Source organism: Balaenoptera borealis (assembly GCF_965194805.1).
Source record: "Balaenoptera borealis genome assembly, chromosome: 12".
Lineage (NCBI taxonomy): Eukaryota > Metazoa > Chordata > Mammalia > Artiodactyla > Balaenopteridae > Balaenoptera > Balaenoptera borealis.
In genome coordinates, this window is record NC_138869.1 from 71,373,396 (window position 1) to 71,386,412 (window position 13,017).

The window sequence follows — 13,017 nt, forward strand, 5'->3', positions numbered from 1 at the left end:
ATATTCCATGAAGTTCTCTAGATGTGTGCTGTCTCTGCTGAGTCTAGTACACACTTAGAGCAAGTCCCTTGGTGTCACCAAACTTGAGATCATTCCTCTTCTGTGGTACTCTATGAAGTTGCGGTCCAGAGCATCTTCAGAATAGGTACTATAAAGAGTCATCCCCAAATGATGGTTTTGTCTCTTGTAGAATTAATGTTTATGTTCTGACACTGCATGTCAAGAAAACCTCAGTTGATCGGAATGCTCAGGGTTTATTAAACAGGAGGAGATTGGTAGAATGTGAAAAGTATCTAACATTATAGCCTTGGAGTAGGAGACATACCCTGCCTTTAAATGGGCCACTTCTCTGGACCTTATCAATGATAACAGCTGTTACCTCATAGTCTTTTCACTCCAGTAATACCTGCATTTGAGCAGAGAGGATGTTCACTTGCCTTTTGTCTCCCAGGTGCTTTACTGCATGAACTGTCTAATGACGGCGCTCACAAGCAGTTTGATCACTACCTCGAAGAGCTGATCCTGCCCATCATGGTGGGCTGTGCCAAGAAAGGGGAGCGAGAATGCCACATCGTCGTGCTGACGGATGAGGATTCTGTGGACTGGGACGAAGACCACCCCCCACCCATGGGGGAGGAGTATTCCCAAAGTAGGAGCCCCTTGCATGATGTACCTGTTTCCAGCAAGAAATGTGCTGCCCAGAGTGGCGGCTAAATCCTAGAACCAGTGTGACTGTCGCTGTTGAGCTGGTGATGAGCACACTCACCTGGATGGGGGTCTTTCCTGCGGGGAGCACAGGGAACATCGTTACACTTCCCATGCCTACCGCTGGTGTCTGGTACCATGTCAGTACTGCGGCAGCACATTAAGCAGTGGTGTCATTCTTCTCTCCATTTGTTTCACTTTAAATCCTTTTGAATTGGTAGTAATTCAAAATTCAGAAAATACAAAAGTATATACATTGAAAAGTCTTATTCCCACCCCACCTCATCTACCCAGTTTTCCTCCTCAGTTTCTTTTTTATTCTTCCAGATTTATTCAGTGCACATACATAAGCAATGACATGTTCTTTTCCCAAATGATACCATATTGTAGAGACTGTTCTATATCATGTCTTATATTAAAAGCTTCCACAGTCTTTTTTATGGCTGAATAGTATTCCATTGCATGATTGTGCTATAATTGATTTAACCAGCCCTTTTGATGACCGTTTAAGCTATAAATTATAAATAATGCTGCAGTGAATATTTTTTTAAACAAAGTCTTTCACACATGTATATCTCTGTAGAATAATATTCCTAGAAATGAAATTTCTGTGTCAAAAGCTTTGTGCTTTTATGATTTAGATAAAATTTGCCAAATTCTCTTTCATAAAGTTTAAGCCAGTTTATACTCACAAGACAATATATGATGGGTTTGTTTCCCATACGCTCACCAAGACAGAGTTTCACTGAACTTTTACCTTTGCCACTCTAATAGGTGAAAAACAGCATCTCACTTGACTTTTAATTTGCATGTCTCATTTCATGAATGAGATTGAACATCTTTTTAAGAGCCATTTTCATTTCCTTTTCTGTTAACTGTAATCATGCCTTTTGCCCATTACAAAATTGGATTGTTAGTCTTTTCCTTAATGATTTGTAAAATCTCTCTATTTGTGACCACTCTCTTTATAGATATCAAGGAAATTAGCCCTTTGTAATATGAGTTGCAAATATTTTTCCCAGTTGGTTGTCTTCTTAGCTTTGTTTAGTGTTTTTGGATAAGCAGAGATGTTTTTTTATGTAATCAAGTGTATCAGTTTTTCTTTTATGACTTCTAGGTTTTATGTCATATCCAGAAAGGTCTTTCCTACCCTGGGACTATAAAAATTTCTTGTATAGTTTCTTTCTTATGGTTTATTTATTATTTAACATTTAATCTGTGATCCATATGGATATTTTGGCATCAGGGCTCAGGTCATTAGTCTGAATCTGTTAGCTCATCTCTTCCTCTTACAGAGGTATTCACTCCGTGACTAACCCCAGATTTTTTTTCCCCCAGTTCTTTATAGCTCTAAGCTCTATAGATTTTTCAAATATATTGAGAATCGGGATGTCGCTAAAACAGTGTTAAAGGAACGGGGCCTGAAAAACATTCGCATTGGAATTGAAGGTAAAGAACATCCCAGTCAATGTTCAGCTTGCATGGCTCATGGAGTAGGTTGGATCTGTGGCCACAGCTTTTGTCCTTAAAACCTGGCTTCCGAGGGCCTAGAGAATAGACACACATGGAAACTACATTCCTACCCAAGTTTGAAGATTCCTATTTTTGTTTTAGTTTGCCCTTACATTTCCTTGTCATTTTATTTCCAGTTGAAAATGCTTTAAAGCAGCTGTAGGAATAAGTTCCAGTTTACTGCCTCAGGATAAAGAGCAGTGAGGACTAGGCACCGGGGGGGGTAAATGTAGCAGGGCTCGTGGGCTCACCAAGTGGGAGGGCCAGCCGTTTAGCCAACAATCTTGGTGAGGATCTTTCTGGGATCTGGAAGGGTCCTTCTGAAAACTATAACTTGGAGACTCATTTTATTCCACTACATACCTTTGGGGAGTGTCTGGATATATTGACCAAACTGCTTTAAATGATTTGAGCAATGGCTCCCAACCTGTGGTCTCCGTGGAAGGGTATTGGAGACTGATTCCCGGAGAGTGCTGAAGCCATTCTGGTCTCCCCTCCATGGGTCTTTGACTCTTGTGTTTTGCTACTCTAGCTGTCTCAATATTGCTCACAGAACCCGTCGTTGTGTCCGACTTAGGTTGGAACTTAACGTTGCAAGAGATTTTTGAGATCATTTATGAAACCTCTTTCTACTGTGTCCTCCTTTGTCTCTTTGGAAACCACAGGGACAGAGTGACAGGGATCACTCCATTTCCCACAGTAGCCCATCAAACTGTCCTACCATGAGAATATTCTTCCACATATATAATAGATAACCTCCTCCCTCTTCTGTCGTCCTTCTAGTTCTAGCCTGTGAAGATACATACTCTGAATAAGATTTCTCCCATATCCCTGTGACAGCCTTTCAGATATTTTAGGCAGCATCCCAGTTTTTTCTTTAGGCTTAAACATTTCGCATTTCCTTAACTACTTCTCATACAGGTTGCCCTCTAAGCAATAGCATTAGAGGACTAGAGTAACCATGCCCCAGTAGGATTTTTGTTCTATAGTATTGAAGCCAGTAAAATAAAGACTTCTGAAATCTGTAAGAGGCTTCTCCCCCTTCCATTAGAAGGGATACAATTTTTGTTACTTCCCTTCTAAGGACAAGACCTACTAACCTGAGCAGGAGAGAAGCAAGCATGTAGGTGGCTGGGCCTCGGGGAACGTGGTCACTTCCCTGTAGTTTTCACATAGTCTTGGGATTTGGGAGGAAATTCATGTGGTTAGGAAGAAGGAAGTATGGAAACCAGAGCAATTTGCTGGGGTCATGATGGCTTTTTTCCCATTTCAGGTTATCCTACCTGTAAAGAAAAAATTAAGAGGAGACCTGGTGGCCGGTCTGAAGTGATCTATAATTACGTGCAGCGCCCCTTTATCCAGATGTCATGGGAAAAAGAAGAAGGAAAGAGTCGCCATGTGGATTTCCAGTGTGTTCGAAGCAAATCCCTCACTAATCTGGTAGCTGCTGGAGAAGATGTCTTGGAGGACCAAGAGATATTAATGCACCACCCGCCCCAAGTGGATGAACTTGACCGGCTAAACGCCCCACTTTCTCAGATGGCTTCTAACGACTTTCAGGATTAGGGGCAGCTATGGGCCCCTCTGCCGGCCTTTTCTCTGTCTGGGATGCCCATAGCCAATCCTCCCCATGGTTTGTCTCACACTAAGTAGGAGACATGCTTCTCCCCCATCCTTTCCTTTTCGACCATAATTAATGTGTGTCCTTTTCAGTAAGTCTGTGCCTCCGGCAGGAGATGCAAAAGCACTCGCTGGTAATTAAGCTACCAGCTTTGCAGCAGCCCTGGTAACTTGAAAATTTTGGGTCTGGTGCTGTTCACCGAGTCTTTGTGTAACTGCAAAAGCAGGAGAGGAGGTGAAGACTCCTATTGCCTCATATTCAGCAAAGCAGTTCTCATCCTTTACACTCTGTTCTTGGCTTTTGTTTGTTTTATTTGGTTTTATAGTAGGCAAATTACTTAGCAGCAAAGGGACCAAACTTAGAAGGAGACAATCTCTATCTTCTACAAGCAGGCACTAATTGGATGCCCATTAGAGGTTCGTGAAGATACCATCCTGGTGGCCTCTGTGCCCAGGTTGCATCTGGGAAGAAATAGGCTCTCATTCAAAATGTCCAAAAGGAAATTCTTAGGAGCTTCAGTTCGGGTTTTTTTTTTTTTTTTTTTCATTATTGCAATGAACAATCCAAAACCTCACAGATTCTTTGACAGGAAGGATAATGTATAACAATGTTCATGAAACCTTTTTAGCTTCAAGGTTTTTGACCCTAAACAAATTGATTATTCATTTGGAGTGAAATTCACACTTTGATTATCCTGGCTTGGAATCTGGTGTGAAGCCATAGGTCTTCACCCTTGACCAGCGTGTTGCTGTGGGTGTGGCTAGGAGACCTTAGATATGGCTTAAAAGGCTTTCAAGATGAGGGCAGTGATTTCTCAGAAGTGCTCAGTTTCTCAGTAGAAAGACTAATAAGAGCTCGGTGGGTAGGACTGGGGGTGAATCTGGGTGGGAAAACGTCACCTGCCTAGACTTTGTCTTAGTGTCTTAGTGCAGGGTTTTTCGTAGTATATTCTTTTCATACTATGGAATATTTTTAGGTATCAGGATATTTTAATTTTTGAAATAGCCTATCAGCTGCTCACACTGGGTAAGAAAACCATATTAATGTCATCTCCAAAGGAAGAATGAGTTGAAGGGAAATTAGGCCTAGTCATTTTGATTGATCTGTCAGCTCTGGGTTAACAGTACATGGTGTGTGACGACCCAGATCACTCCTCTCGGTACTGTACCACCTACCCTGATGTCTCCATGGCTGTCAACAGTAGAGCTAAATTTAGATTCTAGAGTCAGATGTGTCTTGAGATCTTTCCCATTTTATGGTAGAGGTTGGCCTTCCAATCACCTACCCTGAGCATGTACAAAGAGACACATAGTTTCCTTCAAGTTCTCTGAGAACAGGACTGGTTTTCTTAAATTCCGTTTCCACAGGATACTGTAGGGCAAGCTACTTGATGCTATTTTATGACCGCCCTAGTCAGAATTCTCCAAAGGTAAAGTCAGATTGGGTGTTGACAGCTACTCTTTCCAGGCTTGAAGAACAAGAGTGTTCTTAAGGCGTGTATTCTCTGTGCATGTGACCAGGGCCAGTGTCACAGGGGACATCAATGCTCTGTTCCTTATTCAGAAAAATTAGGAGTAAGGGGTTAAACCGAGCCATCCCCCAGCTACAGAGTTATTCTGGTTATCATTGGCATCCATTTGTAAGGCTGATGGCCAGGGTTAATGTTTAGGGTTAACGTTATTTTGTAGCCAGGGGTAGTTTTATTCCTGTGAAAAGAATTGGCTGTTTGAGGTCAGGTTTGGCTTTGACCTTACTGGTACTACATTCATACCCACGACCAGCCAGGATAATTGTTGAATGGTGCTTCCTTTACACTTTGTGGTTGACTTCCATGCCATCACAAAGTAAATTTAACTTTTGTGTAGACTATAATAAGTATGTATAATTTCTGTTTTATAGCTTAATATAACATTTAAGGGTAGACATGTCTCAGCTAACACTCTAAAACTTATTAGTCATTGCTTAGGTAAAAAGCTAGGTATGAAAGTGTGGCATGTACTTAACACTTTGTTCTACGTAAATGATGAATTTCCTCCGGCTTTCCAAAACTAGGTCTTTTCCTCCCCCAAAACTGGGTTAACGTGCTTTCGGCCCCAAACCTTAGGGTTCGAGTGAGCTGGAAATCTGTGGAGGTAAATCTGCCAGTGTTGCCAGGTGGTGGTGATGGAGGGAAAAACTGGGCCCACAGGTTCCCTCTGGTGGAGAGGACATTTCTTCTGTACCCCACGCCCTTCCAGCCTGGAGCGCAGCATCACTGTAATGTGGTGGCTCCTTTCAGCCACAGCTGCTCTGTTCCCAGGGCCAGGACATCCCGTGGTGGCAGGACCTCGCAGTTCTCGCAGGAACAAGAGCTGGGTTGCAGTCATTCCCTTCAGAGTCATTTACTGGCCAGCTGGGCAACAGGTATTTCTAATTAAAAAGGTGAAACTCAGGTTTGGTGTTTTTTCCCTAAGTGCCTAAATAAGTAAGCCAGGCTGTTATACAGAAACATTTTCATAAGAAAATGTTTTTACCCAGACTGTCTTATTCAGAGGTATCTATCTTAGCAGGCCAAGATAAACCTGAATTTGAGGTTTAGGATCTGAGTTTGTGTCTGCATCATATCATGTATTGTTGATTAGGAAACATTTGCCATTAAGGAATTGGGAGCAGGCAAGGAGACAGTGTTAAAATGTGTCTGATGAGCTTACTTATTGGTTTCTCCAAAGTGGAGAAAAGGTATTAAAAGAATGACAGTAAAAAAAAGGTAAGGAAGCTAGAAAGTAGCTGGATTTATTGCATGATATGCAATAGCCAGTATTATTTTGAACTAAATTCCGTGTGAACCTAATGTATACAGGTCTATGAAAATACTGTGGCATAAGCCCAGAAAGGATGGATAGTGTTCCAGCAGGTCCTTCTGTTAAGTAAAAACAATCAGAGCACAGGCTTTAAATTGTCAAAGTGTGATGGGGAGCCTTTATCGAGTAATAGTCAATAGAAAGTTAAGAATCAGTGATTTATTCAATGCCACTTCTTGCCATCATTTTGAAATTGTTACACTGGGCATAGTTCAGAAAGCAAACCTGATACCTTTATGGGAGATGGAGCCACATCCGTGCTCTGGGTGGGATCACCTCTGCAGGAGAACATTACATTTTCTCTTAAAGGCAAAATGCTTGTAGGTTTTGCCTCTTTACTTTGTATTTACTTTTAAAGTTGCACTTGTTCACCTACCAGTGTTTACGAAATCCTACATTTGGGATGCTTTTTCTATAATAAAATGTTATCATTTGTGTCCATGTTGTTGTTGTTGTTGTTTTTTAGCAGAAAATAATATTGGAACTCAAGATGTTAAAGGGGACTGAGTAGCAGCACCTGGACTGCCCAGGAGAGGCTCTTCCCTACAGCAGCTGGCGGGGGTGCGGCTGGCCGGGAGCCTGTATGTGCTTTCCCCACCCTGCTATTTCTTATAATTCACAGGTTCCAGAGCCATAATGATCTGCTCTCTTTTGAGTTTCCGGTTAACTTGCATTCAAGACCCCTTGAACCCTCAAATCCAACCAAGTAGTACCCCACAAAACCAAATGTAAATTTGAAAGGTAAGATGACTCACAAACTTCTATGTTCTACTTCTTTTGGTTTCAAGCAAGTGAGGAAGCATGGCAGGCATGAAAGGCAGCTAAGAAGGTAGGGCAGGTCCAGGCAGGTCCCTGGGAAACACTGCTGTGGGGCACCTTGCTCGTCCTCTGCTCTCTGATTCGGCCCTCTTCTAGTCAGGTGCCTCCTGAGCTCCCCTCAGCACACTTGGCCTGAGAGCTTACTGGTGACACTGACAACTTGAAGGGGTGCTAAAGCAAGCCAGGGCCTCCCTGGCAGGCCTGCCTTTGTCAGCACAGAGGTTAAGAACATGCTCTGAAGGCATGGCCCGTTGAGTATGTTCAGTGCCAAGCGCTGCTTGGTCACAGGGACATGCTGACTAGGACACAGTTCCTCCCTTCAGAGGGCTCTTGTAATTGCGCAAAGACAGATCCATAAATAGTCCAGGTCACTCAGGAGGCACGTAAGGATGGAGTAGCCAGTTTTTACTGTGAAAACTAGAGGAGAGTTCACAAGAGGGTTCTATACATGACACATGAACCAAACTGTGAAAGACAAATACTAGTTGTTTTGGATTCATGAATCCAAAAGGAAGTATTCCAGGCCAACTCAACTACATAAGCAAAGATGCAAAGGTGAAATAGTTGCTTATTGTCATCAGGGAAGAGGATGGTGGGGGCGGGGGGAGGACAGTAATGCAGAGATAGGCCAGAGTAAGGAAGGGCCCTTGTACCGCAGACAAAGGTGTTTGGTCTCAGTATATAAACTGTCAGAGGAGCCTGAAGGATTTTATGCAGGAGAATAACAGGATCAGACTTGAAATTTAAAAGAGTTTCTTTGGCAGCAGAGAGGACGACAGACTTGAAAGGGGAAGGACCAGGGACAAAGAGGTCAGCTAAGAGACCACAACAATGGACTCAGCAAGGAATGATGAAGACACTGGTGGGATGGACAATCATGCCCCAGAATTATGTATGTTTATTGATGGGAATCATGTAAGAAATTTCTGGCTTGGACAGCAGGTAGAATGAGCTAGAAAAAAGGCTGTGGAGGCAAGAGGAGCTCCATAAGGACAGTTTGTATCTGTAAGAGGCCTTCCAGGTGGCATTTTCTAATAGGCGCTTGGCTACATGGGATCTAGAGTTCTGGGGAGGGATCCAGGCAGGATGGTCATTTTGAAGATCTCACCACAAAAACGGCAGCTGAAGCCACAGTATGGGGGAGACCACATGAGTGCAAAAAAGGCAAAGGCATTGCTCTGAGGAGCACCAGCATTTGGGCAGTGGTAGAGGAACTACCAAGAAGGAAGTCAGAGAGGTGGGAGCAGAGTTTTTTGTTTTAACTCAACAGTGTGAGTGCAGCAGGGTGGTCAGGTAGATGAGGGCTGAAGAGAAGCCAGTGGATGTGGCAGTTAGGACGCCAGTGAACAGAGGAATGATTATAAAAATTAGTACTAGCACGTTTTGCACATGGGATAATTAATACTAACGTGTTTCACACAAGGGGAAGAAACCAGACTGAAGTGAGAGGGAAATGAAGTAACGAAAGTGACTGCAGAGTGTTTCTCAGGAAGCAACACTTACTCACAGCTCCACACCTCTGTCACAGCACGGGACCATACCTACCGGCCTCCCAAATCCTGCACTGCTCACCTTCCCCTCTGCCAAATCACTGCTACTTACTAACATCTCTGGGAAGCTTCCTCAACCTTCCCAACAACTCAGGGTTGGCTTAATAGTACTGTTACAGCAACACTAACATACTAATAACTTTATAGTTGATGCTGCAATTCTGTTAAGCCAACTTTGTGGCTGGCAATTCTCTCCTCAAACTGATCTGTGGTTCAGAACCACAGTGGGCTTCCCTATTGCATCCCCAGTGTACCTGGGATTGAACTCTGTATTTTATGAATGCTTAAGTATTATGTGGGCAAGATGTTTTTCTCCTCTGAAAATATGCCTAAAGAGCAGCGTGGAGGCTTGTTTGTTTTTAAGTCAGTGTTGGTTTTGACAGATCATTCCAGGGAAATGGTTGCTAACTAACTAGGAAAGGAAAATACCATTCATTGACTTCTTTTGCATTCAATTAAAAACACCGTTTGGGTTACACACAGAGGCCCAGGAGAGAGTAACAGGGGAAGGTGATCCAGGAAATATGCTTTCCAAGGAGATGATTCAGAGAAATAGTAGTAGCAATCAATGGCAGAGGATTCCTACACTATACAGATGAGTGTTAAAATTAGCGATCTGCTATTCACAGCCTGACCATTAATCCCAAAGGAATTCCCCTCTTACTTTTGAAATTCTTAAATAGGTACTGAAAAAAATGCTGATGTATTCCTGAATGAAGGAGTCTGAATGACATCAGCATTCAGTTTCATTTTAGTATGCAGTACAGTTCAAGTTCTATTATTTTCTAACTCCTCCTAAGAGACAGGACACAGAATTATCTGTGAATAGGAGCAACACTGAGCCAGTGGTTCCCGACATGTTTCTTGAAACTCATCAGCCTTGGAAAGGCTGCATTTAACTAACCTCTGCCTGCAGCTCCCACTCTGGCTGGTCTTTGCCCCTTCCTCTTTGCCTGAGGGTCCTTTTCCTGACCCAGAGAAGGAGCTAAGAAGTGGGACCCATAAGACTCCTTAAATCTACATCCAGAGACAGAGCCCTGCTCTGGTGGACACAGGGAGCTGAGAAGTCCATCCTGGGAGCTTGTGAGATTCCTGGTCAACCCCAGGCTGAGAAAAAATGGGGCTGAGCTACAAACAACAGTTGTATAAAGGGTCCACCGGTTGACAGAACTTTCGTCGGCAGGTCTCCCCTTGGCCTAACTGCACTTACTGCAAGAGTGTCCACTGCCCAGTAACACTGAGCCAGGTGAAAAGAGCACAGGTGCGAGGCCAACAGAAGACAGTCTCTTTACGTGAACTCCAGTTCAGAAGACTTGTTCTCAGGGAAAAAAGCAGGTCCCGTCTTCCCCGAGATGGTAAAGCATTTTGCCTAAAGGTGGTCTTCAGTGTTTAACGGTTTGCAGACAAAAGGGTTAGAGGAAGCCATCAGCACTCTGGCTCCTTGAATTACAAGCTACATTTGCTTTAAAACACATCACAGACTTAATACTATTGTTTTCACACAGTTTATTCAGACATTTAAAAGTTAAAATGCGGGCATTCCCCCCCAAAACAAATTATCCCCTGCCACTCCCCAACACACAGACTACCTACCACCCTCCTACTACCTCATTGTCCATGCTTACCACACACTCTTGCAAAACCCCAACTGGGGTCAAGACCCCAACTATTTGGTAATCCAAAGAAGCTACAAAGTTCCACAAAAGAATCTCACTTCCTTCTCACTAGCAAACCATGAATGAAAGAATAAGGGGAAACACATTACCTTCATCCAGAGTTAATATTTCCCTAATATTCTTTTTTCTTCCTCTAAGACATTAAAACCCAAAGCAGTTTCACTTAACTACTGTAACTTTGATAGTCCATTTTTCTTTTCTGAATGGCTAAGCTAGGACATACTTTCCTTTCATAGCTGATGTTAACAACCTCAAGACTGGCAGAAAGCAGTCTCCCAGCTGTGGCTTGGCTATGACACTCTGCTGTTACAGGCAAAGTTACCACATAGGTGCAAATGATGCTTTAAGAGTTATCAAAATTTTAAAAGTAATAATGCATTAATATGGAGCCTCCACATTTTTCTGATGCAGCAAAAGTCCTCTAAAGGCGGTGGCAGCTGTGAAAGAAAAGGCACTTTGTGCTAAAATTCAGAGGGTCTCTCTTGAGAACACCACAGCAGAGAGGCCTGGTCAGCCCAAGCCTGCAGGTGACCCTTTAGGGTGAAGAGGACCATCCCCCAGGAAGGCATCTGCAAAGGAAAAATTTGTAATCATGATTCCAAGGCAAAATGGTTACTTAAAGTTGGGAGAGGAGAAATACTAAGAGAATACAAATACAGTTGCACCAAAGATTGAGGCGTGAACTTTGCACGGATTTGCAGGCTGGCTCTGCACTTTGTATTGGGCTCGTTCCTTCACCACTTGCAGGGAGGTTCTGGACACGGAGCAGGAGCAGCGCCTTAGCCAAGAGGGTTCTAGGCCTCCTGCTTCTGCCTGGGCGCTCCTTGCTGTGTTCCCAGGAATAAACCGAGGTCCTTTTGGCAGCACTTGTGGGTATTGCTAGTCCACGGCAACATCCAAAGGGATTTTCTAACACAGCCGTGAAGAGAAAGTGAGGATTTTCCACGTGATCCGGGACTCCTTGGCAATGCCCAGTGGCTTTTTGGGCCTTCTAAGAGCAACAAAGGATCAAGCTGGTATCTTCCCATCAACACTCAGAAAAGCAGCGTGAGTATTTCAGATGGGCGGAAGGAGATAAATCAAAATGGATTGAGGGTCTTTATCCTAGTACCATAAATAAAGTGCACCATGAATGGAGGCTATAAAAAGCTACTTGCCCGAGGCTGAGGTTTGGGGAGAAACTACCACCACCACCCACTCAGAATGGTGGATCATTTCCTTCAGCCAGAATGCTGGCTACTGAAGCTTTCTTTATTGCTTTATTTCCTTAGTACTATGGAACTTTTAGCTGTAAAGAAAAAAAAAATACTTGGTGGGCTTGGTAGCAAGCATGTCACAAAATCACAGGAATTGGCTGTAAGTATATGTTACAATCTCAATGTTGGATGATGGCTGTTTTTCCCCCTTCATTCTGATGAACTTAGGAAAACTCAAGTTTTTTTAAAACATCAAATTGGCTCATGATGCTTCTAAAGAAGCAGGACAGCCGTTAATGGCTGATGTAGTAGAAATGGTTGTCTTTGTTCTACAGGTCATCAGATGCATTATGGAAGAGAATCCACTTACTATCACATTTCAGGAGTTTACCATGACGCGTTGATAGGTTCCATAAACTTCTTGGAAGCTCTTTCAAAACAGTTATGTGAGAAGAAAACCATGATGTTGTACAAAGAACTGCTCGATTTAGGATCCCATTTCAAGGAAACTATTTTGCTGCTTTCATGTAGGAAGGTATTGCCCCCCGCGCAGTCAGACCCTCAAAGCGCTTGTATGTGTAATTGATGAAGACCCAGTCTTTGTTCTTGTAGTCAGTGTCAGGGTGATTACTTGTTGCCACTGGGAAAGAAACAGATGTGAGAGTTGATTCACTGCCTTACCCTGATGGACTACTCAGTACTGAAGACATGACATTCTGAAGAACATACCACAGCTTCTATCTGGGAAAAGTTATTTTTCACTCTGCAAATTTTCTACATTTGCCTGCCTATGTTCTTTGAACCTCATGTTTTTCACAATATTTTAAAAGTTTTATTTTCTCATTTCTGTCATTTCAGATTACCTAACCTTTAATTTAATAAATAACAAGAGAACAAATCTTTGTGGTTCACCCACCCAGCTGAGCAGGCTAAATATGGGCGTTTGTATTCACTACTTTCCATTCAACAAGGTCTCACTGCTGCCCTGCATTAACACTGGAAAAATACTTACAAAGAGCCTGAAGACCTGAAGTTCCTCTCCATGTTCTCTACCCTGATTTGTAAACATCACCCCAAAATTTGGGGGAAATAATGCAC

At 43.0% G+C, this 13,017-nt stretch overlaps 2 protein-coding genes across 11 annotated transcripts in view; one reads left to right on the plus strand and one right to left on the minus strand.

The window, feature by feature from the left end:
• The window catches only part of KCTD20 (potassium channel tetramerization domain containing 20), a 38,317-nt gene extending 31,198 nt beyond the window's left edge, over positions 1–7,119 (plus strand). For 5 of the 6 annotated variants that reach the window (XM_082346719.1, XM_082346718.1, XM_082346717.1 and 2 more), the window contains 3 exons: positions 452–649; positions 2,044–2,154; positions 3,491–7,119. In XM_082346719.1, coding sequence (XP_082202845.1) covers positions 452–649; positions 2,044–2,154; positions 3,491–3,783 — 602 coding nt within the window. In that variant the 3' untranslated portion in view covers positions 3,784–7,119. The remainder of the gene's footprint in view (positions 1–451; positions 650–2,043; positions 2,155–3,490) is intronic. The other variant, XM_082346722.1, reaches the window with a different exon arrangement.
• STK38 (serine/threonine kinase 38) overlaps positions 1–13,017 on the minus strand; it is a 122,772-nt gene that overhangs the window by 70,094 nt on the left and 39,661 nt on the right. For 3 of the 5 annotated variants that reach the window (XM_082346712.1, XM_082346709.1, XM_082346710.1), the window contains one exon: positions 10,539–12,559. The exons of 1 other annotated variant lie outside the window; for it this stretch is intronic. In XM_082346712.1, coding sequence (XP_082202838.1) covers positions 12,473–12,559 — 87 coding nt within the window. In that variant the 3' untranslated portion in view covers positions 10,539–12,472. Of the gene's footprint in view, positions 1–10,538; positions 12,560–13,017 lie in introns of those variants that run through there. One more of the 5 variants, XR_014232542.1, reaches the window with a different exon arrangement.